General features: G+C 38.5%; 1 protein-coding gene across 1 annotated transcript in view; it reads right to left on the bottom strand.

Annotated features, from left to right (window-relative positions):
- NIPAL2 (NIPA like domain containing 2) overlaps positions 1-17,736 on the bottom strand; it is an 86,864-nt gene that overhangs the window by 49,068 nt on the left and 20,060 nt on the right. The window contains exons 4-5 of the mRNA XM_077748230.1: positions 8,691-8,759; positions 7,505-7,676 (exon numbers count right to left, since the gene is read on the bottom strand). Of these exons, the coding sequence (XP_077604356.1) occupies positions 7,505-7,676; positions 8,691-8,759 (241 nt within the window). The remainder of the gene's footprint in view (positions 1-7,504; positions 7,677-8,690; positions 8,760-17,736) is intronic.

The following is a 17,736-nucleotide window of genomic DNA, read 5'->3' as shown; positions in this document are numbered from 1 at the left end:
ATGAAAGAAAGGGTCAAGTCATTCATGTTAATATAAAATTTGCTGTGTCATTTATTGAAGATGCTGAAGAAACTGTTGATAGGTAACTTGTATGCTTTCAAACTAGGAAATGTACCTGGATTAAGAACAATTGTCCTTTCTTTTCTACATTTGTCTCAACACACAATAGTGATTAAACTTGAAAAGACTCCGAAAAAGTAAAAACTCTTATCTCTGAGAAGATTAACTCTGTATTGTAAATTCAGCAGCACATTACTTACTTCATCAGTGGTAACTTCTCTAGAAATAATTTGTGGCATTCTCAGAAAGTCAGGATTTGTAGAAAAGACCTTTCAAATAGAGTTTTTTAGACTTTAGGAATGCTCTCAGTTAAGTGCATGAGCAGACATAAAAATGAGAACTTTCGAGTTTAATTCTGCACATTTTATATAGGTTGGTTTGGGGACAAATCTGCTAAAGCAGACAACCCAAAGCCACGGAGAAAAGGGATATTTTCTGCATATTTCCAGCATTAAAATAAATGTCTGTGTGAAGTGCCCACAGGCAGCCCATGCGGTTTAGAGCTCCGGTGATTTCATCCAGGCTGGCGCTAAGCATGGGGCTCCAAAGGACTGAGAATTCGCAGCATCTGGGTTCGTGGAATGCTACAGGTCACTTGCTTATTGAGCTGTTTATGTTTCCTTTCATTTGTTTCTAATAAAAATCTTGGAGACCAAAGTTTCTGCTTGAGATGACTTCTTTAGAGTTCCAAAAGGCCTCACCAGGGCTTTCTGGCTGCACCATGACCATGGTCTAATGGATGACAGACACACTTTAGCTCACAGCTCTATCAGAGCACAACAGAAATACATGAAACAACATATATATATATATATATATATATATATATATATATATCTCACATCATGAATTGCCATTTGAGCCACAGCCAGTGTGTGAGGGAAAACTGGAGATGGAAAAGACTTATCAGTCATATGTCTCATTCTCACCTCATTTTCTCAGTGCATTTTGGCTTCGAAACTTCATGAAAATTAGCCCATCACACAGTGACTACTTCTCTTAGGAAATTATTCAAGGGTCAAGGAGATCTCGCTGCTTTTGATGTTATGATTCCATGTAAAATTTCAAGTGTTTGATCTCATATAATTCATCTCTAATTTCATCTACTCATTACCCACTTGTGTTCCTCTGGGCGTTAATGAGGTAAAACAGGAAGTTTGTACGTCTCACACATTACCTGACATAGTGGATGCTCATTCAATATTTGTTTCTTACCTCTATGTCTAAATTACTGCCTGAATATAAGTTGGAAAAGGCTGATACATTCTGTGAACTCCCTTCAAATCACTTTAAACCAATATGCTCAGAGGCACAGAACTGAAAAGTCTCAGTGGTGCTTCTATTATGGCCTATTTCTCCCACCTTCCCTGGCCCTACAACAGCCTCCCTTCACATTCCGCTCCCTGACCACTCCCTACACGAGTTAATTTTTTTGTTGTTTTGTTTTTTTGTCTAATTTTTTTTTAATGTTTATTTATTTTTGAGAGAGAGAAAGAGACAGAGCATGAGCAGGGGAGGGTCAGAGAGAGAGGGAGACACAGAACCCGAAGCAGGCTCCAGGCTCTGAGCTAGCTGTCAGCACAGAACCCGACACGGGGCTCACTCATGAACCGCAAGATCATGACCTGAGCCAAAGTCAGATGCTTAACCGACTGAGCCACCCAGGCGCCCCAACAAATTAATTTTATATCGAGTAAGGTCTACCATGATTTCCTTAATTCCATGTGACTATGACTCTTTCGGTTGTTGATGGCTTCATGGTTTTTAACCATCTTTCAATGCTTCGGTACAGCATAGATCAGTCATGAGGATGAACCAAAAAAAGGAAAATGGGAAATGAAAGCCTGTACTTTGTAGATGCACAAATAATCTAACTTAACCCCCAAAGGACAGGCTTGTAAACTTTTAAGTATTTACAAAAGTGAATATCCATGAGTTCCTTGCAATGAAATGCTTAACTATTATGCTTTTAAGCAAATGTTTTTCTCTTCCAACACCCTAGAACAGAACATCCTATTCTCATCTTATCAAAATTCAAATTCAAACCAGCTCTACAAAGCTGTATTGTATGATTTCTCTGTACTACGTTTTCCTGGAGAAAGCAGATGGAAAGCAACCAGACACACAGTCACGTCTCCTGGGTCTCAGTTAAATGGGAAGGACAGGTATTAACCAGGTCATTGTGAGGATGATGAAAGCTGCTGGAGGGGAAATGTGGGACCAGGGCTGCTGTGTGCGGTTGAGCAGGCTGTGTAGTGCACAAAGACACAACAGCTGAGGAAGCACTCCCTTCCCCCATCTCATATCTTTTCGATTTGTATATTTCTTGGGATGATTTTATGACAGATGGTGCCAAAGTATTCTGTACTAATGAAATCAGTGTATTACAATAATTTGCAGACAAACAGAAATAATGTATCATGAGAAACGCTGTCTTTTTCTAATTCACAAAAAGGCACCACATAGACAAGAAGGGGGCCCTATAGGGTGCTAAGGGAACAGAGAATACACCTATTTAATTTAGTCTAGAAGCCAAGAAAGGCCTTCTGAGGAGGGAAGGATTAGTAGTCGTTTAAAATTGTATTACAAACTCCACAGAATATCCAACTTATTTCTTTTTACTAGATTTCTGGCATGATAGTTTCTCCAAAGACACATTCTCTGATCGTAGTTAGATCTACAAGAAATCTGCCCTTTAGCAAGTAAACAAAAGCGATAGGAAGCCAGAGCAAGAAGACAGGAAGTTACACGCACATCTTAGGCTGCCGTGCTTTTCCTCTGGCAAATTTCTGGGTCTGTTTTTATTTTTTATTTTTTTTAACATTTATTCATTTTTAAGAGACAGAGACAGAACGTGAGTGGGGGAAGGGCAGAGACAGAAGGAGACACAGAATCTGAAACAGGTTCCAGGCTCTGAGCTTGGGGTGGGGGGAGGGGGGGCTTGAACCCATGTACTGCGAGATCATGACCTGAGCTGAAGTTGGACACCTAACTGACTGAGCCACCCAGGCGCCTGTTTTTTTTTTTTTTCTTAATGTATTTTGTCTTGGTAGGTTATTTGGAAATTCTGATATTTTCCAACATGTTTTGCGAGGCAATATATGGGAGAGAAGAGGGGTAGTTGCTGCTCAATGACTGAGCCAATGAGCTGTGAGGATCCTACTTTTCTGCTCCCTGAAAACGAACCATTACATGGATGAGAACAATGAAAAGCATTTCTTAAACTGGTTCCTACATTTTAGAGAATGTAATCATCAGCCATCTTTTGGGGGCATGGGAAGAGATGGCCTTCTAAAGAATAAGGTGCTTTGTTTCCATGTAATACTAATAATTATAAATCACAGTGACAGTCGCTAGTGTTGTCACCATGTCAAACACTGCAGGAGGTATCCAACTCTGTTCTTAGGCACTCGCGTTTTTCCCCAGGACAACTTCTGAGGTAAGAACTCTTTCTTATTTTTTATGTTTAAGTAATCTTGACACACAGCGTGAGGCCTGAACCTACAACCCTGAGCTGCAGAGTCGACGCTCCCCCGAATGAGCGAGCCAGGTACCCCCTGAGGTAAGAACTCTCTTAATCTCCGCTTTAGAGGTTAAGGCTCTGAGGCGTGAACCTGTTGATGCAACTCATGTGACGTCACAGAGCTTTCCAGTGCAGAGTTGGGATTTGAACCGTGGCAGTGTGGTCCCAGAGCTCATGTTCTGGACCATTCAACTGCCCTGTCTTGTTGGGGACAAATGTCCAGCCTCGGCTAAGGAAGAAGCTGAGAAATTACCATTAAGCTTTCTTAATTAATGGAAACACAAACACAAGTCAACATCTAGAACTAACCACATTACCGGTGTGACTAGCACACTAGTCAGAATGAGCGTTTGGACCTATTCTCCGGTGAGAAAGACCTTCAGGGAGAAAGTGCAAGGTGATGCAAGAATCCTAGGGCTCTGACATTCTCAGAAAGCTGGACACAGTCCTGGGCATTTAGATCTGTCACGATCATTCCCCATGATCCAATCTTTAAGACTCAGACAGGTTAGATAACTCACTGTCCCAGGCAGTGGAGATTAGAGAATTATTAACGTGAGCAGTGCCTTAAGAATTCCCTCAAGGGTTTTTCCAGAACTGCTCTCCTTTTTCTTGAGAGAGACAGAGAGAGAGAGAGAGAGAGAGAGAGAGAGAGAGGAGAGGGGCAGAGGGGGCAGGGAGAGAATCCCAAGCAGGCTTTTTAAAAAAAAATTTTGCTGAGTGTGGAACAGGGTTGGCGCTGAGCGAGCCCGATGCAGGGCTCAATCCCATGGCCCTGAAATCATGACCTGAGCCAAAATCAAGAGGCAGATGCACAACTGACTGAACCACCCAGGTGCCCCAGAACTGCTGTCCTTTGTGGACGCATTACCTAAAAACATCACGTGGTCCGTAGGTTCCAGAAACCTGGCCTCCTGCATCTGCCTCTGAAAGGCTGACAATGTGCCCAGAGGCCCTATACTAATGAAACCTGGCTGACATTTAGAGCCCAATATTGCAGAAATCTGTTTGATTACGGAGCTCTTTGTTTCCTAGAACGCCTTCGGGATGGCCTGTAAAAACGAGTGCCTGAGGAGCACCGCTTCAAGGTGAGCGGGGCAGTGAGGAAGTGACAGAACACAAGGGAAGGGGAGAGCGAGGAGAGAGAGGAAGATGCTGTGAGGCAGGCCGGTGGGAGGAACACAAACCGAAGTGGCCATAATGCTTACCATGGTGTTTCTTACACACGAGTCCTGAAAGCAACCTGTTCAGCTGAACTCACAAAGGGAAAAGGAATTTTGGTTATGCAACACAGAACATCAGGTCTGACGTGTTAGCAGGCCTGCCATGTTGTGCGCAGTGAGATTAGAACACGTGATTATCCACACGGTGTCTCCCCTCGCTTCTGGAAAGGAGAAAAGGAGCAGGCTGTGTGAACCAGATCACCTCGGCAGAGGGAGGAAGGTGGAAGAAAGTACCTACCCTTCAGACGGACTTCAGAGCTCAAGTTTTTTATTTTTGTTTTTTTTAACTGTTCTGGATTTTAATTTTCTTTCATTCTTTTCTTTTTTTTGATTTTAAAAGTAACAAAAGATAGAAGACAGACCAGAAAAGAATATGCAATCTCCCGTTCCATGCAACACTGCAACATACAATATCTTTTTTTTTTTTTTTAACTCAGAAGGAAATTGTGGTTTCTTTCATGAATCTTCCAAGAAATAATGGGGGCGGGGGGGAGGAGTTCCAGCACAGAAAAGTGTGGACACTCTTCTGCCTCATCTATAGACAGAGCCATATGATATGGCTATTTTAAAAATACTCTCCTTTTTGTTTCAGGTCCTTTAGAGTTTCTAGAATCTTTATCAGGAATCTCCAGGCGGTAGGGATTTGTTTTGGGGAATATTCTCAATCACCAGGGGTCCCCAGCCTACCCACGACCCTTCTCAATAACCTAAATACAGCTCAGGATTGCTGTGGAAATATTACTCATGAGCATATATTAGTTTGCAAAGACTGTAAAGTAGTAAATGGTTTGTATTTGAGGCTCTAAGTTTATTTCTTTGAACCATTTTATGGGCAGAGAGGGAGACTGCTAAAAAGATTGTAATGTTGAAAGGTTAATTGGGGCTAAAAGCACACAAAGAATGTAGCATTAAGAAAGATCCATCTGTTAAACCAGTGGGCTCAGAGTTTGGAGGTGAGTGGACTGACCCCACAGGGGACTTGGGGAGGACAGGACACTGTCTAAGGTGAGTGGGGAAACTTAAGCTTCCTATTATTAATGAGAGTTTTGAGCAAGTCAGGCCAAGAGGAGAAGCCTCACAGGCAGCTTCGCTGAAGGGCTGTGAAGGGTATCAAGGTGACCTTAATCTCTGGCAACTTCCAAATTCTCACTTTAGGTCCCACAGAGCTTGGCTGTATTTCATTTCGGTGAACTCTCTGACCATTACAACACATCCAGCCACACTCCCATTTCTTTGAGTGAGTTGGACCGGCTCTCGTTTTCTTGTTCCCAGAAAAAAGGAGTCTCACTACTGAGTGACTCGAGATAACTACAGAATTTCAACTGAGTGTACTAACCCTCCTCAGGTGTCTGCTCATGCTCCCGGACACTTTTTTTTTTTTTGTCTATTTCATGGAAACTAAGCATTAAGGAAAAACAAGAAATAAAAATAAAAACCAGCTCTAAATATACAGTAATTATGAAGAATAACACAACATTTTCAGAATAACTGGGGCCTGTAGAGGTCCCAAGGTGACAATATAACTAGATCTTTTATCTATTATTTCTCAGATTTTGAAAAGAAAAAAGGAAACCCACAATGTCCATGTACATGGTATGTGTAGCAAGAAGATATACTTTTTTAAAATTGCTCATTTTATTGGGATATGAAAAATGGTAAATGATCACATAAATTGTGTGCTATTCAGAGTAGTAACAGTATGGCAATTTTAACTGAACAATTTCTAGAAAGCTAAACAAGTGCTTCTTGCTAAATATTCTACTCTAGTATACCACGAAAGTATTTTAAGTAAGATATTTTGAATGATTAAGAAGGAGAAACTACTTTCAAAATAAACTTCCTTTGAATATACATTATTTTGGTTTAAACTATGCTTTCTTTAAGAACATCATATTTTTAGGAGAAATATTAAAATTGGGACACATGAACACATCTTATGCTTGATCTAGTTGTTACCAGACAATAACCATCAACTTGTTTCTATTTCAGTGAAGGTTTCAAATTCACAGACATTTAGAAACATGCTGTTTCCATAGCAGCAAATAAAGAGTAAAACTAAAAAGATTTTATTGATTTTAACAAGGCTTAGAAAATTTATTCATCTTTTTAGCAGTGATTTTTGCTCTTTTTTTTTTTTTAGTCTTTAGCAACATCTCATGTTCTCTTTTCTAGATATATTTAGTAAATCATATAAATTTTGAAAAATAGATTAATTGTGACATTACTGTAAAATTACCATTCTTATGATAATGTAGAATAGCCAGTATTTAATTCTTAGAGTAAAAGAGATACTGAACTATGGAGACCAGATGAGACATCAAATGCTCTAACCACATGCTACATCAGTTTAACATATGAATAAAATACAACATAGTCCAAGTGCTTTTAGTTAATTCATGAAAGATTTAAAAAACATGGTATAACGTTTGCTCTTACCGTTAATTTATTAAGAAGCAGACACTGGAAATGAGGCTTTCAAACATCACTACTATAGCTACAAAATGCAAGTTTTTTCATGGCTAGTGGGGCAGCATGATGGTAGATAAGTGAAATCAGCAGTATAACTGTTCCAAGTTAACCTGCTAAGAAAATAGGACTTTGTTCTTTCATTCGCGTGTTGTTGAAGTTGTACGTTTTTCTGCCAATTATTCTGATATCTAAAACTTTCTATTTGTCAAAACACAAAGAAATGGCTCACCTGTAACAGACACACAGCCCAACGGTGCAATGAGAGTAATGGGGGCAAATCCATAGGCTGCAAAGTTGCCCGTCTCCCCAAAGGCCATGAGCACGGCCCCAGCCCACCACAACACGCTCTTGAAGTATGGCCGTGGGTGTTCCTGGTGTGCCAGCTGGACATGAGAATATTTCTGGAAGTAGATCAGAATGCAAATTAGAAAATATCTCTACGCAATTAAAACTTGCCCTGAAAATTTTTGGTCCTATGCATTTGCATCATGGCTTTTAACGTTTATTTGCAGGTTATGACAGAGCAATTACTATGGCTTTCTGCTTGTTCCAAACATATTAACTTCAGAAGTGGCTCCCATTGATGGAGAATTTTGTGGAGGAAAAGGCCTTCTCCCATAGGAATGTTGGTGAGTTCTCATGACTGTAAAATCAGTATCAGTCTTGCTCTCCAAAGATGAGGAGTATGTTAAGGAGTTAAGTGTCTTAACACTACTTTCAGAACGTTGAAAAAGTTCAGATGCCAAAACAAACATTCAGGAAATAAAAATAATAAGTTACTAAAGAAAAATCCTTTGAAAATGGATTCAAATGTCTGAGTCAAAGTAGCTACCACAATAAACATATCAAGGCAGAATGTTTTGATAGTAGGGGGTTGGGGTGGTAGATGCTTATTTATATCTGGTTTGAGTATTTCTTTGTATTTGAAACATATATATTCATGGTCATTACATATAGCTCAATTTCCTTATTGATTTTATGACAACCGAACTTGCTTTCTTATAAGAGTATATACAATGCTAGATTATGTTTAAAAACTTAAAAAAATAATACAAGTACTAAAAGAAAACACAGAACATTAAAAACATATTTTGATTTCTGCCAAGATTATGAACACCTCTGGTACAAATCTGCAGTAAAAATTCACATGCTACTAAGGCACCTTGCCTAGGATATGCAATACTATTAAGATGCTCACAAAAACATTCAATTTCTTTTACAATCAAAAGAAGAAAAGAAAATGAACGCAATCTAACCTAAGATAGTTATGTCTTTATGTCAGTGAGGTCATAAAATATAATGGTTTAGATTTTTTGTGGAGGAAGGATCCCAACAGGACAAAAGTGCTTGAGACCCCTCAAGCCAGAATGTATCTCTGGATCCAACTACAGTTAGAAAAACAAACTATTTCTTACCTGAATATTTAGGGAAATACTGATTACCAGGTTTCCTAAAATGGCCAGCAAAACTCCAAAAAGGTGAATCTGTAAAAGAAAATGTTTTCTTTTTTCAATAACACTTGTAAGATATTTATTAAAACTACCCTCCCCCAAACAACAAAATTTAAATTGATACATTCACTCATTTGTTCAGTCATTCAGCAAATATTTACTTAGCACCCATTTGCCAGGGTCATTTGGGTTATGAATAGTGGTTTTGTCAGAGTTTGGTTTTTTTCACTTTAGTCAAATATTATTCTTTAGAACTAGCTCAATCCTTTACGGAATTCTCTACATATTTGTTTAATTCACTAAAATAAAGAAAACAGTTAGCAGGTTCTGACTTTTCCTTTTCTTTTTTTTTTTTTTTAAATGTTTTTATTTATTTCTAGGAGAGAGAGAGAGAGAGAGACAGTGTGAGCAGGGGAGGGTCAGAGAGAGGGAGACACAGACTCTGAAACAGGCTCCAGGCTCTGAGCTGGCAGTCAGCACAGAGCCCGACGCGGGGCTCGAACCCACGAACCGTGAGATCATGACCCAAGCGAAAGTCGGACGCTCAACCGACTAAGCCACCCAGGCGCCCCTGGTTCTGACTTTTTCTAAGGTGCTTCTTATTTATCTTTTCTGTCAATTTTTCTCAGCAACCCCTCTGATTGGGGTGTTCGTTGCCTCAAGTATGGACTGTAATTGCTTTCCATCTGGTCTCCCTGTCTCCTTTCTCTTAATAGATTCTGGAGGACTGTGGTATGAAAGAAAGATCACTGGCCTTGGAGTTAAAGGATGAGTCTGAGATTCAGATCTACTTTTTTTTCCTTTTTGTTTAATGTATATTTTTTATTGGAGAGAGAGAGAGCATGCACGCACAAGCAGGGGAGAGGGGCAGAGGGAGGGAGAGAAAGGGAGAGAGAGGGAGGGAGAGAATCTTAAACAGGCTCCATGCCCAGCACAGAGCCAGATGTGGGGCTTGATCTCATGACCCTGAGATCATGACCTGAACTGAAATTAAGAGTCAACCACTCAACCGACTGAGCCACCCAGGTGCCCCAGATCTGCGATTTTCTAACAGGTAACTTTGAGCAAATTATTTCAACTCCCTGGCCTCAGTTAACAAGAAGATGTTGAATAAGATGTTTCCAAAATCCCTTTCCCTCTAAAATTCTATGATCTCCACTGGAGACAGACTGCATTTTCCCATTATTCCTCTGATCAAGAACCCACACTGTTTCTCTACAGTCAACCACATCGAATATAAAACTACTTTAGCAGCTCCCAATAAGCTGTCCTCATCCTGACCTTACAATTGTCCACAGCATATTTAATGTACCCTCTACCTCAGGTACCTGGTACATGACACTCTCCAATCAGTCACGATTTTGCTCCTGTCTCTTCTCTCCCCGAGAGAGAGCAGCACCCTTCCTAGGCCCATTCCAATTGTACTTCCCCCTCCTGGCCTGCTGGGGTCCCCTTCTTTGAGACCCGCTCAGGCCAGCACAGCCCATCCTTGCTTTCTTAGACCCTACATGGCAAGTGCCTTTATTTCTTCTTTTATATTGTCATGAGCATCATTAGTTCTATGAAGAGAACCTCATGGCAAATTGTCTAAGGGAAGAGAACCATGTCCTAGGCTTCTCTTGAATCTTCTCCATTATCTACTTTATAAAATTAAGGGCCCTTGAAAAATACTTGCTGGAAAAAGTATATAATGGTTTAAAACAAGAACTAAAAAGAGATTTTAAAAAAATGAGTGCTTGGAGTTCCTGGGTGGCTCAGTCAGTTAAATATCCAACTTCAGCTCAGGTCATGATCTAGCAGTTCGTGAGTTCGAGCCCCACATTGGGCTCTCTGTTGTCAGCAGAGAGCTCGCTTTGAATCTTCTGTCCTGTTCACTCTCTGCTCTTCCCCCAATGGTTCTCTCTCTTTCTCTCTCTCTCAAAATAAATAAATAAACTTCAAAAATAAGTTTTTACACACTTTGGAAAATGTTTACTTCAAAAGATGCATTTATTGCTCCTATCAAGATAGTGTCATATTTTCTAGCAGTATAAATTAGCAAGGATATCAGGGGTCTCCCCCCTTCTTTTTCTACAGTACACAACTCCTAGCTAGCTTCAAATTCCAAGGAGTGATTTGAATTTCAAATGAGTATTATAACCACAAAGGAACTCTTTTCAGAATGCAAAATGCTTTTGAAGTTTTACAACTTTATTATATGTGCTGAAGTGAAATTCAGTGTTTTTAAAAAATGAAGCAGAAAAGTTGAAAACCAATTTAATAGTTGATATATAATATCCATAGCCTTTAATCAGTTAAGAATGTTCTTTTCCTAATAAAGGCACTTGGCAATAATTTTGATCACTATTCCTCATGGGGAAAAAATCGTATCATAATTGTGCTATTTCCATGCTTTCAATTTATAATCGAATGCATTTGGCAGTAATCAGGAAAATAAAGTTTCATAAGAAGTTTGGGATTGAATGGATAATTGTGAAATCTTCCATAATTATAATGGTAAATTATAGAATAGAAATAACTTACTTCAGTACTTTAAATCATTCACTGAATAGTTTGAACACCACCAGGCTGAGTGTTTAGAAATTGGTAGCAAGATTTGGCAATGATTTCTTGGATATGAGACCAAAAGCGCGCGCGTGCGCGCGCACACACACACACACACACACACACACACACATACAACATAGATAAACTGTACTTCATTAAGAGTAAATTCTTTGTGCAACAAAGGACACTATTAACTGAGTAAAAGGTGACCTACATAATGGGAGAAAATATTGCAAATCATATATCTGATAAAGATTGATATCTTTACAGATATACAATTCAATAACAAAATTCAACTCTTACAATTCAAGAACAAAATTAACAACTCAGTTAAAAATGGGCAAAGGACTTGAATAAACATTTCTTCAAAGAAGATATACAAATGGCCAATAAGCACATGAAAAGATGTTCAACAGCACTAATGACTAGGGAAATGCAAATCAAAGTCACTGTGAGCTACCACCTCACACCCATTAGGAGAATTATAATAAAAAACAAAAACAAAAAACAGCAGTGCTTGAGTGACTCAGTCTGTTGAACATCCAACCCTTGTTTTGGCTCAGGTCATGATCACAGGGTTGTAGGATGGAGTCCCGTGTTGGATTCCACACTGGGCGTGCAGCCTGCTTAAGAGTCTCTTTTTCTCCCTCTGCCCCTCTCCCTCACTCGTGCTAACAAACGAAACAGAAAATAACAAGTGTTGGAAAGGATGTGGACATACTGGAACTCTTGTGGCACTGCTGAAAAGGATGTAAAATGGTGCAGCTGCTGATCATACACCACATACAAGAATTAACTCAAAATCAAAGACTTGAGAGCCAAAACTCTGAAATTCTCGTAAGAAACTATGAATAAGTATTTATCATCTTGCATTCGACCATGGATTCTTATAGATATCAAAGTCATAAGCAACAAAAGAAAAATAATTGGAACTTATTAACATTAAAAAGTTTTGTGTTTCAAAGGACACTAACAAGAAAGTGAAAAGACAACCCATAAAGTGGGAGAAAACATTTGGAAATCATATGTATGATGAGACTTGTATCTAAATTATATAAAGAACTCTTACAACTCAATAACAAAAAGAAAAATAACCTAATTAAAAATGGGCAAAGGATCTGAACAGCCATTTCTCCAAAGAAATGAATGTCTTCTCCAAAGAAGACAAATGGCTAACAAGCACATGAAAGAAAGGATGTCAACATCATTAGTCATCAGGTAATGCAAATTAAAAACACGGTGATATACCACCTCACACCAAATAAGATGGCTGTGATCAAAAAGTCAGATAATAAGTGTTGGTGAGGATGTAGACCAATCAGAAGCCCCATACACTGCTGATGGAAATATTAAATGCTGCAACCAGTCTGGCAGTTCCTCAAAAATTTAAGCATGGAATTTCCATTTGACTCAGCAATTCCACTCCTAGGCATATATCCAAGAGAAATGAAAATATATCTACACAAATACTTGTACACAAGTGTCCATAGCAGTACTATTCATAATACAGCCAAAAGTGAAAATGACTTAAATGTCTATCAACTAATGAATAAACAAAATGTAGCATATTCATATAATGGAATATTATTTATCCATAAAAAGGAATGAAGCGTAGATATGTGCTACAACCTGGATGAACCTTGAAAATGTTATGCTATGTAAAAGAATCTAGCCACAGAAGACCACATGTTAAAGGATTCCTTCTATATGAAAGGTCCAGAGGAGGCAAATCTATAAGTAGAGAAAGCAGATTAGTGGTTGTTTAGGGCTGGGGAGGATTCAGGGCTTGGGGATGACAGCCAAAGTGTAGAAGGTTTCTGTTTTTATCCTTAATAATTTATTGTCAAGTTAGCTAACATGCAGGGTAGTCTTGGCTTCAGGAATAGATTCCCATGATTCATCACTTACATACAATACCCAGTGCTCATCACAAGTGTCCTCCTCCTCAATGCCCGTCACCCATTTTCCCTGCCCCACCTCCACCCCCCACCCCCCACTCCCCATCAACCTTCAGTTTGTTCTCTGTATTTAAGAGTCTCTTATGGTTTGCTTCCCTGTTTGTAACTTATTTTTCCCTCCCTTACCCTATGGTCTGCTGTTAAGTTTCTCAAATTCCACCTATGAGTGAAAACCTATGATGTGTCTCATCAGATAAAGGGTTAATNCCAAATCAGAGAACTCTAGATGCTGGTGAGGATGTGGAGAAACGGCACCCTCCTACACTGTTGGTGGGAATGGAAACTGGTGCAGCCCCTCTGGAAAACCGTATGGAAGTTCCTCAGGAAACTAACAATAGAACTCCCCTATGACCCAGCAATAGCACTGTTAGGAATTTACCCAAGGGATATAGGAGTGCTGATGCATAGGAGCATGTGTACCCCACTGTTCATAGCAGCACTCTCCACAATAGCCAAAACATTGAAAGAGCCTAAGTGCCCATCAATGGACGAATGGATCAAGAAGATGTCGTTTATCTATACGATGGAATACTACATGGCAATGAGAAAGAATGAAATCTGGCCATGTGTAGCAACATGGATGGACCTTGAGGGTGTTATGCTGAGTGAAATAAATCAGGCAGAGAAGGACAGCTACCATATGTTTGCACGTATAGGAGGATTAGGAGTAACTTAGCGGAGGACCATGGGGGAGAAGAAGGGGGGAAATAGTGGGGGAGAGGGAGAGAGGCAAACCATGAGAGACTCTTGAATTCTGAGAACAAACTGAGGACTGATGGGTGTGGGGGGAGGGGGGAGATGGGCAGGGAGGAGGACACTTGTGGGGATGAGCACTGGATGTTAAATGGAAACCAACTTGACAATAAACCATTTGAAAAAATAATAAAAAAATAAAAAATTTGAAACAAAAAAAAGAAAACCTATGATATGTCTCTTCTGACTTACTTCACTTAGCATAATACCCTCCAGTTGCAACCATGTTGTTGCAAATGGCAAGATTTCATTCTTTTTCATCAACGAGTAGTACTTCACTATATATATATATACGTATATGCCATGTCTTCTTTATCCATTCATCAGTTGATGGACATTTGGGCTATTGTTGGTAGTGCTGTTATTAACATGGGGGTACATGTGCCCCTCTGAATCAGCGCTCCTGTATCCTTTGGATACATAGCTATTGCTATGTCATAGGGTAATTCTACTTTTAATTTTTTGAGGAATTTTCACACTGTTTTCCAGAGTGGCTGCACCAGTTTGCAATCAAGGGTGGAAGGTTTCTTTTTGGGGTGATGAAACTATTCTAAAGTTGATTGTGGTGATGATCACACAACTCTGTACAGGTACTAAAAACCAGTGTTTTTACAGCATTCAGAGCTGTATACTATATGAATTACATTTCAGTGAAGTTGTTACAAACAACAAAATAATTTTTAGGATACAAAGTGTTTACATTTTTTTCCTCAGAGAAATAAAATGCTCCCGATGTAGTTAGCTCTCTTACAGTCTCTTTTCCCTTCCAGAGAAGTTGTTAACTTTTCTGAAGTTGATTTAGATCCATTTCTTTCCTTCCTAGATTTTATTATATTTCTTTACTGAATTTTTTCATCTTCATTTAGACTCTTAACACACTAGCATTTCCTCTTTTTTCCTATATAATAGTATATGCGAGTGCAGCTATACATATTCCTCTAAGTATACCCTCTGTTTTAGCTCCCTGCACACTTTTGGCATGCACAGTTTCCATTGGCATTTAGTTCTAAATACTTCATAATTATTTTATTATTTTATCTGAGCCTTATATTATTCAGAGGTCTGTATTTTAATATTTCTAAATGAACAGAGATGTCAGTCATTGCTTTCTTACCAATTTCTAATGTTATTGAGTTGTAGGCAGGAAACATGCTGTGTGTAAATTAACAAACTAGATGCCTTCTCATCTAGTATATGGTGTAAAGTGAAATTTGTTTTGTGACGTAATAGTGTATGGTCAAGTTTTATAAGTATTCCATGTATGCCTGAAAATAAAGTATCCTTAAAAATGTTTATTTTTTATTTTGAGAGAGACAGACAGACTGCAGAGGGGCAGAGAGAGAGAGGGAGAGAGAATCTCAAGCAGGCTGTGTGCTATCAGTACACAGTCTGACACAGGGCTCGAATCCATGAACTGTGAGATCATGACCTGAGCAGAAATCAAAAAGTTGGACGCTTAACTGATTGACTCACCCAGCAACCCCTAAAAAGAAAGTATTTTTAATTGTTGGGTTAACATATTTTATATATACTTTTTGTATCCATCCATCCATCCACCGATCCTCATTAATTCATTGCTCATCTTTGATAATAAATTTCAGACTGCTTTGTCCATCAATTGCCAATATAGGTATATTAAATATCTAACTAAACATGGACGTTTCCACTTTCCTTTTAAATATATTGAATTTTGCTTTACATATTTTAAGGCTATGGTGTTAGGTTTATAAAAGTTCAGGAGTGTTTTATCTTTCCAGTTAATTATTGCTTTTATCATTATATATTGATTCTTTTAATTTCAATAATGTTTTCACTTTAAAGTTTATTTTATCTGATATTAATATAAGGTAGCTGCTTTCTTTGGAAATTTGCCACTTTCCATATACTTTACTTTCAACATTTCTGTGTCATTATATTTAGTCAGGTCTCTTATACACTTAAAATACCTGAATTTTTTTTAAAAAAAAACTGTGACTTTCTGTTAAATGGGAAGTTTAGTCCATTTTATTTATTGTGATTATAAATATATTTTCACTCGTTTCTACCATCTTTTTTTGGTATTTACAGTTATTTTGCTTTTTCTTTGCTTTCTAACTTCTCTTTTCCTGAATCTTAGTGGACTGATTGAGCATTCTTTACTTTTTTCTTCCCCCTACTCTTTTGGCTAGGAAGTTATATACCTTACTTATATTCTTTTAGTAATTATTATGTTGTTAAAACTTTTTATTTTGAAGTAATTATTGACTCACAGTAGGCTTCAAACAAATGTAAAGCTAGGTCTTGAGCACTCTCTCCCCAGCCTCCCTCACAGTTCACATCTTATACCACTGTAAGAAACATTGAAATCAAGAAATCAGAATTGGTAAAGATCTTGTTCAGATTATAAACAGCTATACTAGCGTGTGTGTATGTGTGTGTGTGTGTGTGTGTGAGAGAGAGAGAGAGAGAGAGAGAGAGAGAGACAGAGAGACAGAGAGAGAGAGAGAGAGAAGATACTCCTCTGTGCCATCCTCATAAGATTCTCTTGTTACCGTTTATTGATACACCCATCTTCTTCCCCTCCCCAACCCTAACCTGTAGCAACCACTAATATGTTCCCTCGCCCTAGAATTATATTAATTCACAAATGCTACATAAATGGAAACATGCAGTTTATAAGTTTTTTGAATCGGCATCAGCCTTGAGGTTCATCCATGCTGTTGGATCAATAGTCTGTTCTTTTTGAATTCTGAGTAGTATTCCACGGTATGGATATAGCACAATATATTTAACCATTCACCCACTGAATGACATTTGAGTAGTTTCCAATTTTTGGCCATATGAATAAGGCTGCTATGAACACTATGTACAAATTCTGCATGAAAATAAGTTTACTTCTCTGGGATAAATGCCAAAAGTGTAATTGGTGGATCATGTGGCAAGCCTATTTTAAGTTTTGAAAAGAATTGCCAAACTACTTTCCAGAGTGGCTGTACCATTTTACATTCCCAACAGCAATATGTATGAGTCATACAGTTTCTCTAATACTAAATCTATCATGCATTCTTGACATAAATTCCAATGTTAATCAATATTCCATCCTTCTGAACATGATAAAAACTTCATTTTAGCTACAGTCTCTTCACTCCTATCTTACCTTATGTGTTCTTGATGGGCTATTAGTTTCACCTTGTTTTTATATCCCCAAATGAGTCATTATTACTTCATACAGCCACTACATACTTATTTATCCATGTTTATCTACTTCTTTGCTCATCACTGTTCTTTTAAAAAACATATCTTTATTGAGATATAATTCACATACTATCATGTTCACCCTTTTAAAGTGTACAATTTGACAGTTTTTTTTAGAACATTCAGGGTTCTCCAGCTATCACCACTATCTTGATTTCAGAACATTTTCCTCATCCCCAAAAACAAACTCCACATCCACGAGCAGCCACTTTCCATTTTCTCTTCCCCTCAGTCCCTGACAACCACCAATTTACTTTCTGTCTGTATGGATTTGCCTGCTGTGGGCATTGTATATACAAGGACTCATACAATATGTGACTTTTTGTGTCTGTTTTCCTTCACCTTAGAATGTTGTTTGCAAGGCTTACTATGCTGTAGCATGCATCAGCATGTATCCAGTATGTAAAATGTATCATTCCTTTGTATGGCTAGGAAGTATTCCATTGTAAGGACACACCACATTTTACTTATGTATTCATCAGGTGGCGGACAATTGGGTCATTTCTACTTTTTGGATA

Source organism: Crocuta crocuta, unplaced genomic scaffold (genome assembly GCF_008692635.1).
Source record: "Crocuta crocuta isolate KB4526 unplaced genomic scaffold, BGI_CrCroc_1.0 scaffold39, whole genome shotgun sequence".
In the NCBI taxonomy this organism is placed as follows: Eukaryota; Metazoa; Chordata; class Mammalia; order Carnivora; family Hyaenidae; genus Crocuta; species Crocuta crocuta.
This window is presented reverse-complemented; position numbering and strand designations above follow the sequence as displayed.